At 36.5% G+C, this 15,486-nt stretch overlaps 1 protein-coding gene across 1 annotated transcript in view; it reads right to left on the bottom strand.

Annotated features, from left to right (window-relative positions):
* WDR49 (WD repeat domain 49) overlaps positions 1-15,486 on the bottom strand; it is a 183,541-nt gene that overhangs the window by 74,201 nt on the left and 93,854 nt on the right. Inside the window, exons 8-9 of the mRNA XM_037988593.2 lie at positions 8,662-8,826; positions 3,384-3,532 (exon numbers count right to left, since the gene is read on the bottom strand). Of these exons, the coding sequence (XP_037844521.2) occupies positions 3,384-3,532; positions 8,662-8,826 (314 nt within the window). The remainder of the gene's footprint in view (positions 1-3,383; positions 3,533-8,661; positions 8,827-15,486) is intronic.

Genomic DNA, 15,486 nt, shown 5'->3' with positions numbered 1-15,486 from the left:
ATTCTTTACATTCAGCCTTCTGTAGTTTCTAACTCAGGGCTTTCAACCTAGTGCAATTTAAAAATATATATGGGAAGGAAAGGGAAAAAAGAGAGTAAGCTATATATCTGAGTTGTTAAGTTGCTAACACGTGTTTTTTGTGTGTGTGTTTCTTCATATGTACTGAGTCATTAGCTTCAATTAAAATGACAAAATGCTCAATTAATCATTTATTTTAAAATATATAATTGCTGTCTCATGGTGAGATGACTCCATTTGCAATCAGTCCTACTCAGGAGTGGTAGAAAGAGTACTGACTTTGGCACAGAATTCTAACTCAGCGACCTACTAAGTTTGTCACCTTGGCTGAGCTACCCAACCTCTTCAAGCCTCGGTAGCCTTCCTTGTAAAAAGGGGTTGCTAATACTTAGACTTCTGATTCATTGTGAAGAGAGACTATAATAGATTTTAATATCTATGCTGCTTGCCTCTCACTAGGAATGTGATTGTGAGTAATTAATCTCTCTAATCCCTAGTTTCCCTGTCTATTCAACTAACATTTATTAAGTCACTCAATGAGTATCACCAAGTATCTAGTAAGCTCCAGGAATGCACACATACACAAATATCCCTATTAAAGAAAATACAAGAAACTAGAGAGCACAAAGACAAAATGGGGACATTTTGTCTTCTATACTGAGAGTTAAGAGAAATGTCCTGGTGGAGAAGATATCTGAATGAGTCTTCAAATAGGAATAAATGTTAGCCAAATGAGCAAAGTTTGAGAGGGATTTCTAGATGAGAGAATAAAGGCATAAGGGTGTAAAACAGTATGGTTTGTATGCGAACACCCTAAGCAAGCTGCTATTTGATAGAGTTTAGAATATACAGAAAATGGGTGAAAATGAAACTAGAAAATAAAAGAATAGGTCCAGGTCAGAGGGAGCTTAGATTTATTTTGTAGACACTCTGAAAGGTTTTAAGCAAGGACATAACATAGAATTCATTGGAGAAAGAAATCACTGTAGCTAAAGCGAGCAGAATCTATTTAAGAAGTGAGAGGTGGGCATTAGGAGGACAAAGGATAAGTTAGAAGGCTGTGGCATTCATCAAAGTGGAAATTATGCTCTGAATTATACTAATACCATAGTACAATTTATAGGAGCAGGTTTAAGAAATATTTAGGGCATAAAATAGATATGACTTAGTGATTTCTTTGTTGTGTGCAAAGAGAGAGAAGCAGAGTGGATGTCTTGGTCTCTGGCAATTAATTGAAGTTCCAAATAAAAGAGAAATAGCAAGTTTTGGAAAGGAGATAAATAATTATTTCAGTTGAGAACATGTTGAATTTGAGATTGCAATCAGACACATACAGCAAGCAAATGGATAACTGAGCTTAGAGAGATAAGACCTGAAGACAGACATTTGAGGTATCTATAAAATATTGCCTACCTTCCAAGATGATGCTAAGGATTAAATTAGCTAATGTGTATAAAGTGGCTAATGCTACACAGCACTGTAAATAAAATAAATCGGATGGCTTATTTAAGTACTTTACTCGAAAATGTAATTACCATTCCATCCTGCACATAATTCTTGAACCAATCTCTGAATTTGAATAAAATCTGAAGTAAAAGTTACAACTTAACCTAATAGACTCTAAAATAATGCATTGAAGAAAGCTTAATAAGACGACTGTCAATCTTCTAGTTATTTCTTCTGTAATCACTAAACTATTAAGGAGTTGGCTTAATGGTCCATCCTCCTCTAACTACAACTGAACAGTTCCTGCCCTGTTGCCTCTTTTGTTACATGCCTCCTGGTAAAAAGAATCCTGTCTTAGATCCTGTAAAATCTATCTTAACATAAAGCCTCTGACTTAGAATATATAATTTTTAAATTCACCAATATAAAAGTGAAATAATATAACGGAATGTATTAATTCAATTTTCAATTTCAACTAAGGTATCCAAGTCCTGACAACCTTGAGGATAATGGAAAAGATGAAAGAAGATGGAAAAAGTGGTAAGTTTTCCTACTCTCATCCCAGTTTTTCCAAAGCTTCTTCCCCAAATTATAGAAAGTGACCACCCACCAACATAGATAGAATAATAGATGTTCCTTTAAACCACTTTTAGGTGACTCTACATCTAATCTTTCCAATTTTCCCTTGTAAGCAATCAAAAAAACTTACAGTTGATGCTAATTCCTAACGATGGATATCTAAAAATAAATTAAGGAAATGGCATTGCCAAGTTTTGACTTGATTATTTTTTTAAATTCCTTTTTGTTATGTTTAAAACTTAAATTGAATCAGCTGGACATCACACATGGTAGAGAGCTAAACTTATTCATTGCTATTTTCTAATTATAGAGATCATTAGATCATAGACTGTGGAGTGGTTGTGGGTTGATAATGGATCATGAATCCTTTCCGAGATGTGAAGAAGTCTTGTCCTTCATGGATGAGGATGACTGAATTAGTTATTAATATCAAGTAGAATAATCTGGCTATACTTACTTTCTTATTGTCAAATTACTCCTAAAAATAAGGTAGTGTGTGGCACTATGTTTGCTGGTCTGTATTTGCACATTTGCATTAGAAAAAACTCTTCCCTGTGATTGATAAAAATCCCCACATATATACTGCTGGTTTTCTAGGTATAAAGTCTGATGTAATCCTGGCTTCAAAGCATTAAGGTCATAATTCTATAGTGAATAACATTGGATGATTAACTATTAAAGCAATATTTTCTAAACTGATGAATTAATGGACAATATATTTTCAAAACATATCACACTTTAATTTTCCTACTGCTTATACAGTGCCACAGAACTGTTTATGATCCTTAGTTCTGTCAGAAAGAAAAGGAAACAGAAGTAATTTTCCTTGTAATGAAATGGATGCAATGCTCCTTGAGAAGAGTAAGTGCCTTTGAAAAGCCCTTTTCTGCACTGATAGAAAGGAGGAGCTATCACAGGACTCAGTTGGCTATTTCCTTCTTGTGTTGCAATTGAAAATAAGTCATGAAAAAAGAAGTAATGAGTTTCCTTTACAGTTGAAGGAATGTAATTTACAAGTTAAGAATTTATTGACCATAAAATTTGGGAAACTTTTGGAACCTAGGAAGTGGTAATACATCCCCACCTGAAATGGTTAAAGAAAGAAAAATTTCCAAAGCCAGAAGAAATTTCCAAAGCCAGAAGAAAACCTTCTAACAATTCTCAAAGCCACCCAAGCTACGCAATCTTCTAATATTTTATTCACTAAGCATTCAGTCAATTCCAACTAGGGTATCACTCACCTAGGTCACCAGCAAGTTTTAATGACACACAGTCAACCAAGATTTTTATGTTCTCTTTTCTTTTAGATTTTGATTAAAATAAAACATTCTCCTTTTCACCTTCCTATAGTTTTCCATGAGGCATAATCATACCTCTCCCAGCCTGTAACCAGTATTGTCTTCTCAAGAATGAGGATTTGTGAAATATCCACAGCTCCATCTTGCCCAACATTTAGTGTATGGTGACAATATCCATTGAAGTCCCATATCTTTAAGAGAAAAATTAAAACCACCTTTGAGACAGGCAGGTAAACTTTTGTGTTTATATTCTGAACTAGGATTAATTCATTTAGGATATGTAATCATTAAAGAAAATCAACTCATCATTGAATTTTGCCACTATATTACTCTAGTAATATTGTGAAATATCTACTTGGTCTTCATCCCCATTTCTCAGCACAATTATTTGTAAAGCCCTCAGACTCTTTCTCTAATGATAAGATAGTATTTAGTATGCTAATGATATGACTCCAGGCTGGGGATCCCCTAAATAGCTTCAGAGTGGGGGCCGGTCTCAAGAAACACCAAGCCCCACCCCAAAACCCCTAGGGAGCAGAGAGGAGTTTAAAGTTGAGTTCATCTCCAGTGGTCAGTGATGGAATCAATCATGCCTGTGTAATGAAGCCTCCATAAAAACCCAAAAGTATGGGAGTTGAAGAGATTCTAGACAGCTGAACATATGTGGAGGTTGCTGGTGGGTGAAAAGCCCAGTATGGAAGAACTGTGTCCACATGCCTTGCATTATGCATCTCTTCCATCTGTCTGTTCATCTGTATCCTTTGTAATATCATTTGTAATTAATGAATACATGTAAGTCAAGTGTTTCCCCGAGTTCTGTAAGTCACTCTAGCAAATTAATCGGATCCAAGGAGAGGGTCACAAGAATGCTGATTTACAGCCCATCAGTCAGAATCACAAGTTACAACATATGCTTGTGACTGGCATCTAAAGAAAGAAGCAGACTTATGGGACTGAGCCCTCAACCTATAGGATTTGACTCTATCTCCAAGTAGCTAGTGTCAGAATAGAATTGAATTGGAGGACACCCAACTGGCGTCCTCTGGAAAATCTACCACAGAATTGGTGTATGGGAAAAATCCCTACACATATTTTGGTGACCAGAGGTGTGTATCGTATTCAGTGTGACGGTAGGAGAAACTGACTTTTTTTCCTATATAAAGTCATGCATCACTTAATAACAGGATACATTCTGAGAAATGCATCATTGGGTGATTTTATCATTGTGCCAATATCATACAGTGTACTTATGCAAACCTAAATGGTACAATCTACTACACACCCAGACTATATGGTATAGTCTATTGCTCCTAGGCTAAAAAGCTGTACAGCATGTTACTGTACTGAATACTGTCAACAATTGTAACACAATGGTAAGTATTACTGTACTGAATACTATCAACGATTGTAACACAATGGTAAGTATTTGTGTATCTAAACACAGAAAAGTACAGTAGAAATATGGTATTATAATCTTAAGGGACCACCATCATATATGCAGTCTGTTCTTAACTGAAATGTTAGACAGTTCATGACTGTACATATTTTAGACTCTACTTGTAACTCTATCAATCTATTCCAATAATAGTTCTTCAAATACTATAAGTTAATATGTATTCTAAATGGAGACACAATATAAAATCATGAAGAAAACCATTGTGGAATCTGTTGACATCCTGAAGTTTTCACTATGTCTAAACTTCTGCTTCCTCATCTGTGACACAGGAACTTTACTCTTCAGGGATGCTTGGAGGATTAAACAGCTGACACAGAACCAGAAACAGTCATCATTTATTAGGTTTCTCATCCTCTACCAATAAAATCTCCTGTTGATAGTGGGTGCTAGACACAGTCCTCAAGAGGACACAAGCAGTTCCGGTTTACCTACTGAGGCAGTGGAGTGAAAACTTAAGCCCAATAGGCATACTTTAAGGAGAGCATCATTACATTAGTAGCAGTTTAAACTAAGCTCTACTATGAAACCTTGTTGGCACATCATGCACAGAGGTCACATTGGCACTATCGAAATTAAAATGCAGGCCAGGCACCGTGGCTCATGCCTGTAATCACAGCACTTTGGGAGGCTGAGGCAGGCGGATCACCTGAGGTCAGGAGTTTGAGATCAGCCTGGCCAACATGGTGAAACCCTGTCTCCATTAAAATTACAAAAATTAGGTGGGACCAGGCACAGTGGCTCACACCTGTAATCTCAACACTTTGGGAGGCTGAGGTGGGCGGATCACAAGGTCAGGAGTTTGAGACCAGCCTGGCCAATATGGTGAAACCCCTTATCTATTAAAAAAACAAAAATTTGCCAGGCATGGTGGCATGCGCCTGTAGTTCCAGCTACTCAAGAGGCTGAGGCAAGAGAATAGCTTGAACCCAGAAGGCAGAGGTTGCAGTGAGCTAAGATTGTGCCACTGCACTCCAGCCTGAGCGACAGAGTGAGACTCCATCTCAAAAAAAAAAAAAAATAGCTGGGCATGGTGGTGCACACCTGTAATCTCAGCTACTCAGGAGGCTAAGAGAGGAGAATCACTTGAACCTGAGAGGCAGCAGTTGCAGTGAGCCAGGATCGTCCCACTGTACTCCAGCCTGGGCAACAGAGCAAGACTCTGTCTCAAAAAATAATAATAATTACTAAAAGTCCTATACCCTTTAAAAATTTAGCTTCTAGAAAATCATGCCACAGATGATTAAAAACTGGCTTAAATTTCGGCTTCAAAGTTCAGCTTCTAGAAAATCATTCACAGATACATTTATATATGTAAAATGACATACTTTCAAGCATATTCTTGCAGCATTGTTAAAAAGCAAAAGATTTGAATCAATGTAATTGCTCACTAGTAAGAAAATAGCACAATCAGAATAAGGACTGTCTATGCAGTAGCATATAATGTAGCCGTAAAGAAGAATGAGTCATTCCATTTTTCATTTTCCTAGACTCTGCCAAAACTCAACCACCTATGGAAGCTTGAGCAAGTTGCCTTAACTCTTTGGGCTTCAGTTTCCTCGTTTGTAAAATCAGGATGATAAGAGTACCAACCTTGTAGATATACGTATATGTGTGTGTGAAGTCCTTAGAATAGTGCCTGGTTCATAGTAAGCATGGAATAAATATTAGCTAACATTATTATTATTGTATCCATTTATATGAGTCAATATCCTTGACAGAAAAATGCAAATGCAGAACAGCATGTATAGTAGGCTGCCATCAAGAAACAAATGACCAGCCACAGCGGCACGTGTTTGTAATCCCAGCTACTCAGGAGGAGGCTGAGACACTAGGATCACTTGAACCTAGGGGTTTGAGACTTACCCAGGAAACATAGTGAGACCCTGTCTCTAAAAACAAACAAACAAGAATGACTGAGTGAAAATAAACAAACAAATGGTGCTTATGGCCAGAAGGATGCACAAGAAAACAGTAACAGTGGTAGCCTCAGAGAAGGAGCTGGAAACAGCGATGATATATTTTCACTATACATCCATTTTATATTTCAAAAATTTTATTATATGCACACATTAATTATTCAAAACATTAATTAAAAATAGACCATTCAAAGCCATGATGAATAAGTTAATAATTTTAAGTCTTTGATTACATAGGTACTGAATTTGGATTCTAAATTATAAATTAGATTGGAAAATGTCATTCATTCTTGTTTCTTCATAGAATACGGCCATAGCAACTCGAACCTGATTTATGTGTCCTACACAGAAGTTGCCAGACTTCAGAATTCTGTTGTGCTCTTGTGATAAAGATAAATGCACCTTCAGAAGCAGTTATTATACTACTAAATTCACATTAACTTCTAAGATGTCAAAGCTTCAGTTGAGACTTGAGGCACACGCATACTCTTCATCCATGTCACTATGTTTTCCTCTAAACATAGCTCTTACCAAGTTCACCTTAAATAATTTCCACAAGTAGGTATTGCAAAGATCTGAATGTCCCCAGGTCCTACTAAGTCCCTTAGTTGGGATTATTTTAGCAACATCTACAAGGTAAGCCTTACCCTAGATTCTATACCCAGTTACTTTCCGAGATAGAGTTAAATAGAACCTAATCCATTCACTCCAATGTTCAATTCATTCTCACACCCCAGGACTGGTAAGTGAGATATTGGCTTTTCCTATTTGCCTGAACCACTGTCTAATACTCCAATTCCAGTTATTTCTCTTTTATTTCACCTCAATTATTGGGATTATGGTTGTCCTGGTACCTTCACACATCTTATCAGCTCTCCTGTAAACTAGATTACTTTACTTAAACCCAAATCTCCAGTCCATACCTCATTCCATTAACCTTCTCATAGGCCAACTTCTACTAATTTCCAGAGATTCCCTTTTCAACCCCCCATAGCACCTTCCTCACACTAATAATTCCCAGCCTGTAATCCCATTGAATACTTAAACTTCTAGGATGTTCTACCTACATATCTAGGTAGCTTTCCATCACCCTCCCCTACAGCTTAACTGAGTGCATCATACACTACACCATGGAAGGTAGTCTAATGCCCAGTTTTAGCAAGTTTGAGAAACATTCAAAGTTTATTCAGGAAATTACCTTCTATTGTCTCATAGTGGCACAAGCCATTTCCAATCAAAGACTCGTTACTCTTGGGGCTGAGGGGAGCAGAGAAGATTCACTGGTGGACATGACTTCAGATATCAAGTAACTAGTTTTTCATGAAAAGTTGATAATTTTGCAAAAAAAATTAGCACCTTCCTCCCAGAAGAAACAAATGATAAATATAGAACAAGAAACTTAGAAGCATCAAATCATGTTAGTTTAGAATGGATAAGATTATGATTATTCTTTCTACTATCTGAATTTCACATAACAAAAATTAAAATTACAAAATAGTTTACTTTTAAATATTTATTTCTTGAAAAATTTGCATCTATGACATTTTTTAAAGTTTACTTAAGTAGTCCTGATTTCTCATTTAATCAACTTTAAAAAGAGAAAACTACAGACATTAGCCGAAGCACATGAAATTATCCAGGCGTCGTATTCCCCAAAGTAGTCCCCTATTCACTACAATAAAAAAGGGGCTTTCTGAAATGAGTAAGCCAAGTTATATTTTCATTCTAAATAATTTATTCAGAAAAATTATTTATTCATTTTTCCACAGAGGTTTATTTTCCTAGCAGTTTTGTTATTAGATGGTTGGAATGTTCTCGCTCTTATCATGTCTCATTTCTCTTCTTGCAATGCCAAAAAGGCAAAAATGAGAATATCTATAGCCATGTCTTCTGGCATAGTATTTTAATCTCCTCATATCTGGATAGAAAAGCATCATTGTGTTCGCACCTTTACAGTTCCATCTGTGCTGCCAGTCAAAAGCCGAGTCTCATTTGCATCAAGGGCCATGGTGCTGATTTCCGCGTTGCCATGGCAACCAGTAAACTGTTTGATTTTCTGCCCAGTGTCTATCATCCAGAAGGAAACAGTAGACCCTGTATCAGAGCTGATTACCTGAGAGAAAATAACATTTTAAAGAAATTAAATATAGTCTCAGAATCAACCATTTATATTTCAATAAAGATATCCAGCCTGTGCATTTCTAGTCCGAAGATCGCCCAATAGTCAGAGACATTTTTGTGATGGACTTTCTTTCGGTTAAGCCGATAACATTTCAATTTCGACTAGACCTGAGGTAATGAAGTCATGATCCTCTTTATCAGAGGAGATAGGAATCTGCTTTCCTTACTCACCATTCAGCTTTAGTATCTAGAGGCCATTCCAAAATCAAATTCTGAAAATAAACTTACGAACCTTTCCCATTTAGATGAGAAAGCTGATTTTACTAGTCATGGTGCTCTGACACTATTTACTATATGAAAAGAAACATTTCACAATATAGCAGCTTTCATTTAGCATTCAGAAAAGAAGCTCTATCAGCCATTATGGAAAATGTTAATTTCAATGAATTACTAGAACTATGCTTTTAATGCCATTAGTCCTTTGTTTTCTTTTTTCCCAAACTACTGTGTATCTTTTTATAGCTAAACGCAATTACTGATAGGTCACGAAAACAAACGAGCACAGGTTAAATATAAATCTACATGCACACTTTGAGAGAAAGGCAACAAGACAAATGCTAGAAGGGAAAGGATTATATACAGCAGTTCAAAAATGAGAAATTTTATGGTGGCAAGTGGACTGCTAATTTCAGTTCAAGATATTTAAGAGATTCATACGTTAAAACCACCTACCTAATATGACTTTGAAAACCAAAATAATGAAAGAAAAATAATAAGCACATAAATGCATAGCTAGGAAGTTGTCTAAAGCAATATGTAGATTTTACCCAGCACTTTGGGAGGCCAAGACGGGCGTATCACTAGGTCAGGAGATTGAGACCATCCTGGCTAACATGGTGAAACCCCGTCTCTACTAAAAAATACAAAAAACTAGCCGGGCCAGGTGGCGGGCCCCTGTAGTCCCAGCTACTCGGGAGGCTGAGGCAGGAGAATGGCGTAAACCCGGGAAGCGGAGCTTGCAGTGAGCTGAGATCCGACCACTGCACTCCAGCCTGGGCGACAGAGCAAGACTCCGTCTCAAAAAAAACAAAAGAAAAGAAAAAAAAAAAGAAAGCTTAAAGCATTTCTTTTTCTGTTTGGGTATTGATTACCATTGTATAAATGTAAATGTATTAATAACATGTTAAATTTAAATGCTGCATTTTCATAATCAAACGGGCTGAAGTTTATCAAATGTATATTCAGAACTGGTCATCATGCATGCATTCATTCATTCATTCATTCATTCTACAGCCACTTGCATAACATCCAGGCTCCATAATGGCAATGGAACTTCACTGGCAAAATCCTGCTCTCAAGGAGTCCATTGTCTATAGTTTACACCTGTACATTAAAACAACCTGGGGAACTTTAAGAATCATCACTGCATACCAGACCAGAAACTCTGATTTAATTGGCCAAGGAAATTGATTTTTACAGAGCATCACAGGTGATTTAAATTTACAGGCTGACCTATGACCTGCTGGTCTAGATGAAGAAACAGGCAAGAAACAGATAAATGCTAAACAATGTTTCAAGTTTAGAGGTATCACCTTTGGGTGCTGTGGAAGCACAGAGTGGAAAACCTGAAGTCCACTGGCTGGAGTAGGGGATTGGGTTAGGGAGTGGAGGAGCAAGGGGCAAGTCAGGATTCACAGAGAAGGTGATAACTGATCTGGGATTGAAGATGGAGACACGTGTTTATTATGAGATGTACCCCAAGCCCTTTCACTTATAATCTCATTGAGTCTTTACAAAAACTCTATGAAATAATGTTAGCACCATTATTTTACCAATGATGAAATTGAGTTTGTAATTAGCTAAAAATGTCCCCAAACTTACAGATTTGAATTCTAGACATAGAGAGCCACATCGTAAGGTCTTCCTCTATTCCAGCACAGTATTCCAGACAACTAACAGTTCACTTAGGAAAGCACTTGGAGAATATTCCAAGAATGAGAAACAATGCAAAGCTTCATGGAGCCCGAGTACAGAGTATTTGAAGCGACAAATATGGTGGGATTTCAAACGAGGAGGCAAGCTGAAGATGAAACTTTAGAAATCTCTGGTAAGCAGCTCCAGAGAATACTGAGTAATGTATAAAGTCAGTTTTACTGGGAGAGGGCCCACAGCTTTCATCAATTATCACTGGGGGCCAGTGATTAATGTAAAAGGTTAAAAATATTATTATTGTTCTTAATAAGGGAAAGAGTAATATAGTATTTTTTGTTGGTTGACTTGTGAAAATACTTCTTGCAACAATGTGGAGAATAAACTGGAGTTTTGGGAAGACCATTTGGAGGCTGCTGTAAGAGTACAGATAAGAGATTCTCACCTAATAGAGTAGTTCTGGGGTACAAAGGAGGGGAACAATTGAAAGAAAGGGCCATGATTTAGCAACATTTGTATCTCAACAAAGAAATGAGCCAGGTGCGGTAGCTCATGCCTGTAATCCCAGCACTTTGGGAGGCCGAGGTGGGTGGATCACAACGTCAGGAGTTCGAGGCCAGCCTAACCCACATGGTGAAACCCCATCTCTACTAAAAATACAAAAATTAGCCAGGGGTGGTGATGCACACCTGTAATCCCAGCTACTCGGGAGGCTGAGGCAGGAGAATTGCTTGAATACAGAAGGCGGAGGTTGCAGTGACCCAAGATCGCACCACTGCACTCCATCCTGGGTGACAAAACAAAACTCCGTCTCAAAAAAAAACAAAAAACAGAAAAAAAACAAAGAACTGACAATGAGCATATGATCCTTTTAGCCCTTCTTTTTCTGAAATTACAACTTTAATGAGACAATTTCTTAAATGAAGTAAACCTGTATTTATACTACACATTTTCTCTCACTGAAATCAAAGGTACCTTAAATATTTAATTACCATTGTTAAACTACTGTGTAATTTCTAAGACTAAATGATCTGGATCTTTGAAATAATGTAACAACACATTAATTATCATCCCATGTCATTAACTGTTTCTATTTGATTGTGTTTGTGCACTATACACCGTGTTTAGGAGCACTGGATCTGGAGTCAGGACGCCTAAGTTTGAATGTCAGCTGCCTCACTAACTATTTTTCTACCTTGGACATTAAGGTCAAGCACATTAATTACCTTTATGCTTCAACTTCCTTATCTGTAAAGCAGAGTTATTCATAGTAACTACTTCAAACCATTGTTATGAAGTTTAAACAAACTAATACTTTTAAAGCATTTACCACAGTGCATGGCATAGCCATACATAAGCCATAAAAGTTAAGTAGTGTTACTATGCCATCTAAGCTTTATTTACCTAACCTCTTAGGCTTGTATCACTGTGCATATCCAAATCAACTTAAGGAAAATAATATCTTGCTTTCCTCCAACTATGACAGTGAATGTAGACAATTATATTTTAGAAACCAGATTTTAGATGCACATTGAAATTTTGAATTATACTTGTGAATTTCTCACGGAAGTGCTTAGGAAGTTGGATTACATTCATTAAAGATAAAATCATGAAAGTATAATTTGCCAAGCTTATGTGAAAATTTTGATAGTGGTCTTTTAAGAAAAGGTTAAAGATTGTGAAGGATTTTATTATTTCTATTAAAGAGCATTTTTTGGATTTATTTGTTTGTTTTTATTATTTTAAATTGACACATAATAACTACATACTTATGGGGTACCGTGTGGTATTTCAATACATGTACACAATGTATAATGATCAAACAGGGTAATTAGCATATCCATCACCTAAAACATTTACTATTTCTTTATGCTGAAGCATTCAAAATCCACTCTTCTAGGTGTTTGAAAATATACAATAAGTTTTTGTTAACTATAGTCACCTTATAGTGCTATAGAACACTAGAACTTATTCTTCTGATCTAGCTGTACTAAAAAGCATTTTCTGAGCAGCTATTATATGTTAGCCATTTCAGTACCAGAAGATGGTACTTTTTATTTCCCTAACAGAAATAAAAGAGCCATGTTCAAAGAAAAGACTTGATTTCCTGTTTGGGGTGGGCATCACCCACATTTCAAAGCATCTAATCATTCACCATTGTTATCTAATATAGATATTCAATAAGGAATTAGTAATGTTCACTTTTTGCCATTTTATACTCTTTCCCCTGCCCACCTGACTGAGCCCCAACATACTATTCACCAGTTTTCATTACCTTTCTCTGCTCATTTAACAATTTCTCATGAAATCTAAATCAGTCATGATAACAGCATATAGCCAGTCTGATTTCATTTTATGGCAGTCTGCCTCACGGCACAGTTTGCAGGAAAACAGTGTGTTGAAACTGACTATGTCTCAAACATCCAACCAGTATTAACCAGAATCTCCTCTCACTATGACAATATTGGAATACAAGAATAACAATACGGGTGAAAAGGGGTTCGAAGTTTAGTGAAAGAGGAGTACATTTAACATTACTTGGCAGATGAAGAAAATGGATTCACTTCATGACAGTGGAAACTGTGTTTGGCAAGTTGTTTTCATCAGTAATAAAGCCTAGGAATAAGTCCTGGCGTCACATTTCTATGCCACATTTTAATGATACCAAATCTCTTTAAGTTTGCAATTTATTTCTGACTATCTCTTATCAGGCTAGACCTCAGCTGATGAGGATGGGGCCCTGACACTGCAGAGTGAAAATGGTGCTAACAACCACACTCCAGGGCACGTGGGCCTCCTCAGTCGATCGTCGTTCTGATGGGAACAGTCTCCCTCTCATGTACTTCAGTTAGTAACTGTTTAGGAATATGTGTCTCCATTTTGTTTCTCTCATCTGAAGCTGTCACAGCTAATCAGACAATTCTAAGATATGTGAGGTTGTATTCATGTTACCTAATTGTCTTATTGCTATTCCAATAACAGTAGGCACTTTCATTGTCTTTTATTTGGATTTCAAGTCCTAGGTCTAAGAAAAAAAAAAAAAAAAAACAGGAACCAAAAATTACAGCAGCAAATGCCACAAGCTAACAGAGGGTTGAGATATTTGATTCCATCACTGTTTATGATTTTATTTATTTTAGTTAGTGCTGTTTATGATCCTATAATATAAAATAGCTTACTTCCTTTATTTCCATTTTGTAGAAAATCTCTAGAAGTTACATTTCAGTGAATAGGGAGGTGAAGAGAATGATGATATCTCAGAGTACAGGTACAAATTTTTCAAATATTTTAGGGCAGCCATTCTTTATTTATAAATCTTGCTAATTGGATTTTGTCTTTTCTTAAATTAATTGGTAATTTGCTCTTTCAAATTCATTATTTGAATGTATTGAATACCTGTAATATGCAAGGCCCTAAATCTAGAAACTAGTGATCCAGCAGTGAGTAAGTTCTGTTCTTACATTTTGTCCAGGGGAGAGGCAACAAGATCAGGGAAAAAAGCATATCTATCTACACACACACACACACACACATATATATGTAAAATGCATGTGCATATATGTAATATGTGTGTGTGTGTGTATATATATGTATATGATGTTTGGTGGTAATAAAGGTTATGGAGGAAAATATGGTTGAGAAGGAAGCAGAGGGCTTTTGTTGTAGGTGCAAAATTGGGGAATCTGGGAAGGTCTCCCTGAGGAATCATTTGTGGAAACACATAACTGAGATGAAGAAGTGAGCCAACCAGATACTTGGGTGAAAAGAGTTGCAGACAAAGGAAACAGCAGTGCAAAGGCCCTGAGGCACAGTGTCCTTGGCACATTCAAGGAATAGCAAGGAAGCCATCAAGGCTTAAGCAGCGTGAGGGAAGGGAGGAGCCATTGCCTGCAGTCGGTGCGCAGAGATTCAAAACAATCCAAAACTACCAAACTCCCATAAGAACTAGGGAACAAATTTTAAAAATGGAAAAAAAAAAAAAAAACTTTCCTCTTTTTGGCTAATATTAATTAAGCATTTACCCTTGCTTTATTTCATGTATCTTTATATATAATATCACTTGTTCTTAATAAAAATTCTACAAGAGATGTATTATAATTAGTATTTTATAGATAAGAAAGCTGAAACTTGAGGAGTTGAATCACCCAGTCTGTGTAAAGTATTGGGAACTCTGCCTGACTCTAAAACTCCACCAGTTCTCTTATTCTAAAACTCTTCTTCTAAAACCAGTTAAGACTGTGATGATGAGAGAGGCTGAGGAAAGGGTCCTCTCCTATACTGGTTTAGTGTAGCTTTATGGAGAGCATTTCACAACATTTGTCAAGATTACAGATGTGAATATTCCTTGCCCCAATAATTCTAACTATAGGAATTTATCCTATAGGTATTTTCTCATCAGTGCAGAGTTCTGAGCCCAAGGTGAAAAACTGCTACATTATTTTGTAACAAAAACTGCTGGAACTAACCTAAATGCTTAAACGAAGTTTGGAATATGCATGCAATGGAATACTCTGCCACTGTGAAAATGGACAAGGACACTCTTTAGGTAATGAGATAAGACTATCTTTAGGATGTATTGTTACGTATAAAAGCAATGTACAAAGCAGTTGGTCTGTACACATAAAATGCTCTCATTTTTGTAAAAAAATCCTATAAAATAATATATATTCTTAAATATTGAGTTATTAAATATTACATATCTATTTCAAAGAATAAGTTTACC

This window comes from Chlorocebus sabaeus, chromosome 15 (assembly GCF_047675955.1).
Source record: "Chlorocebus sabaeus isolate Y175 chromosome 15, mChlSab1.0.hap1, whole genome shotgun sequence".
NCBI classification, from domain to species: domain Eukaryota; kingdom Metazoa; phylum Chordata; class Mammalia; order Primates; family Cercopithecidae; genus Chlorocebus; species Chlorocebus sabaeus.
This window is presented reverse-complemented; position numbering and strand designations above follow the sequence as displayed.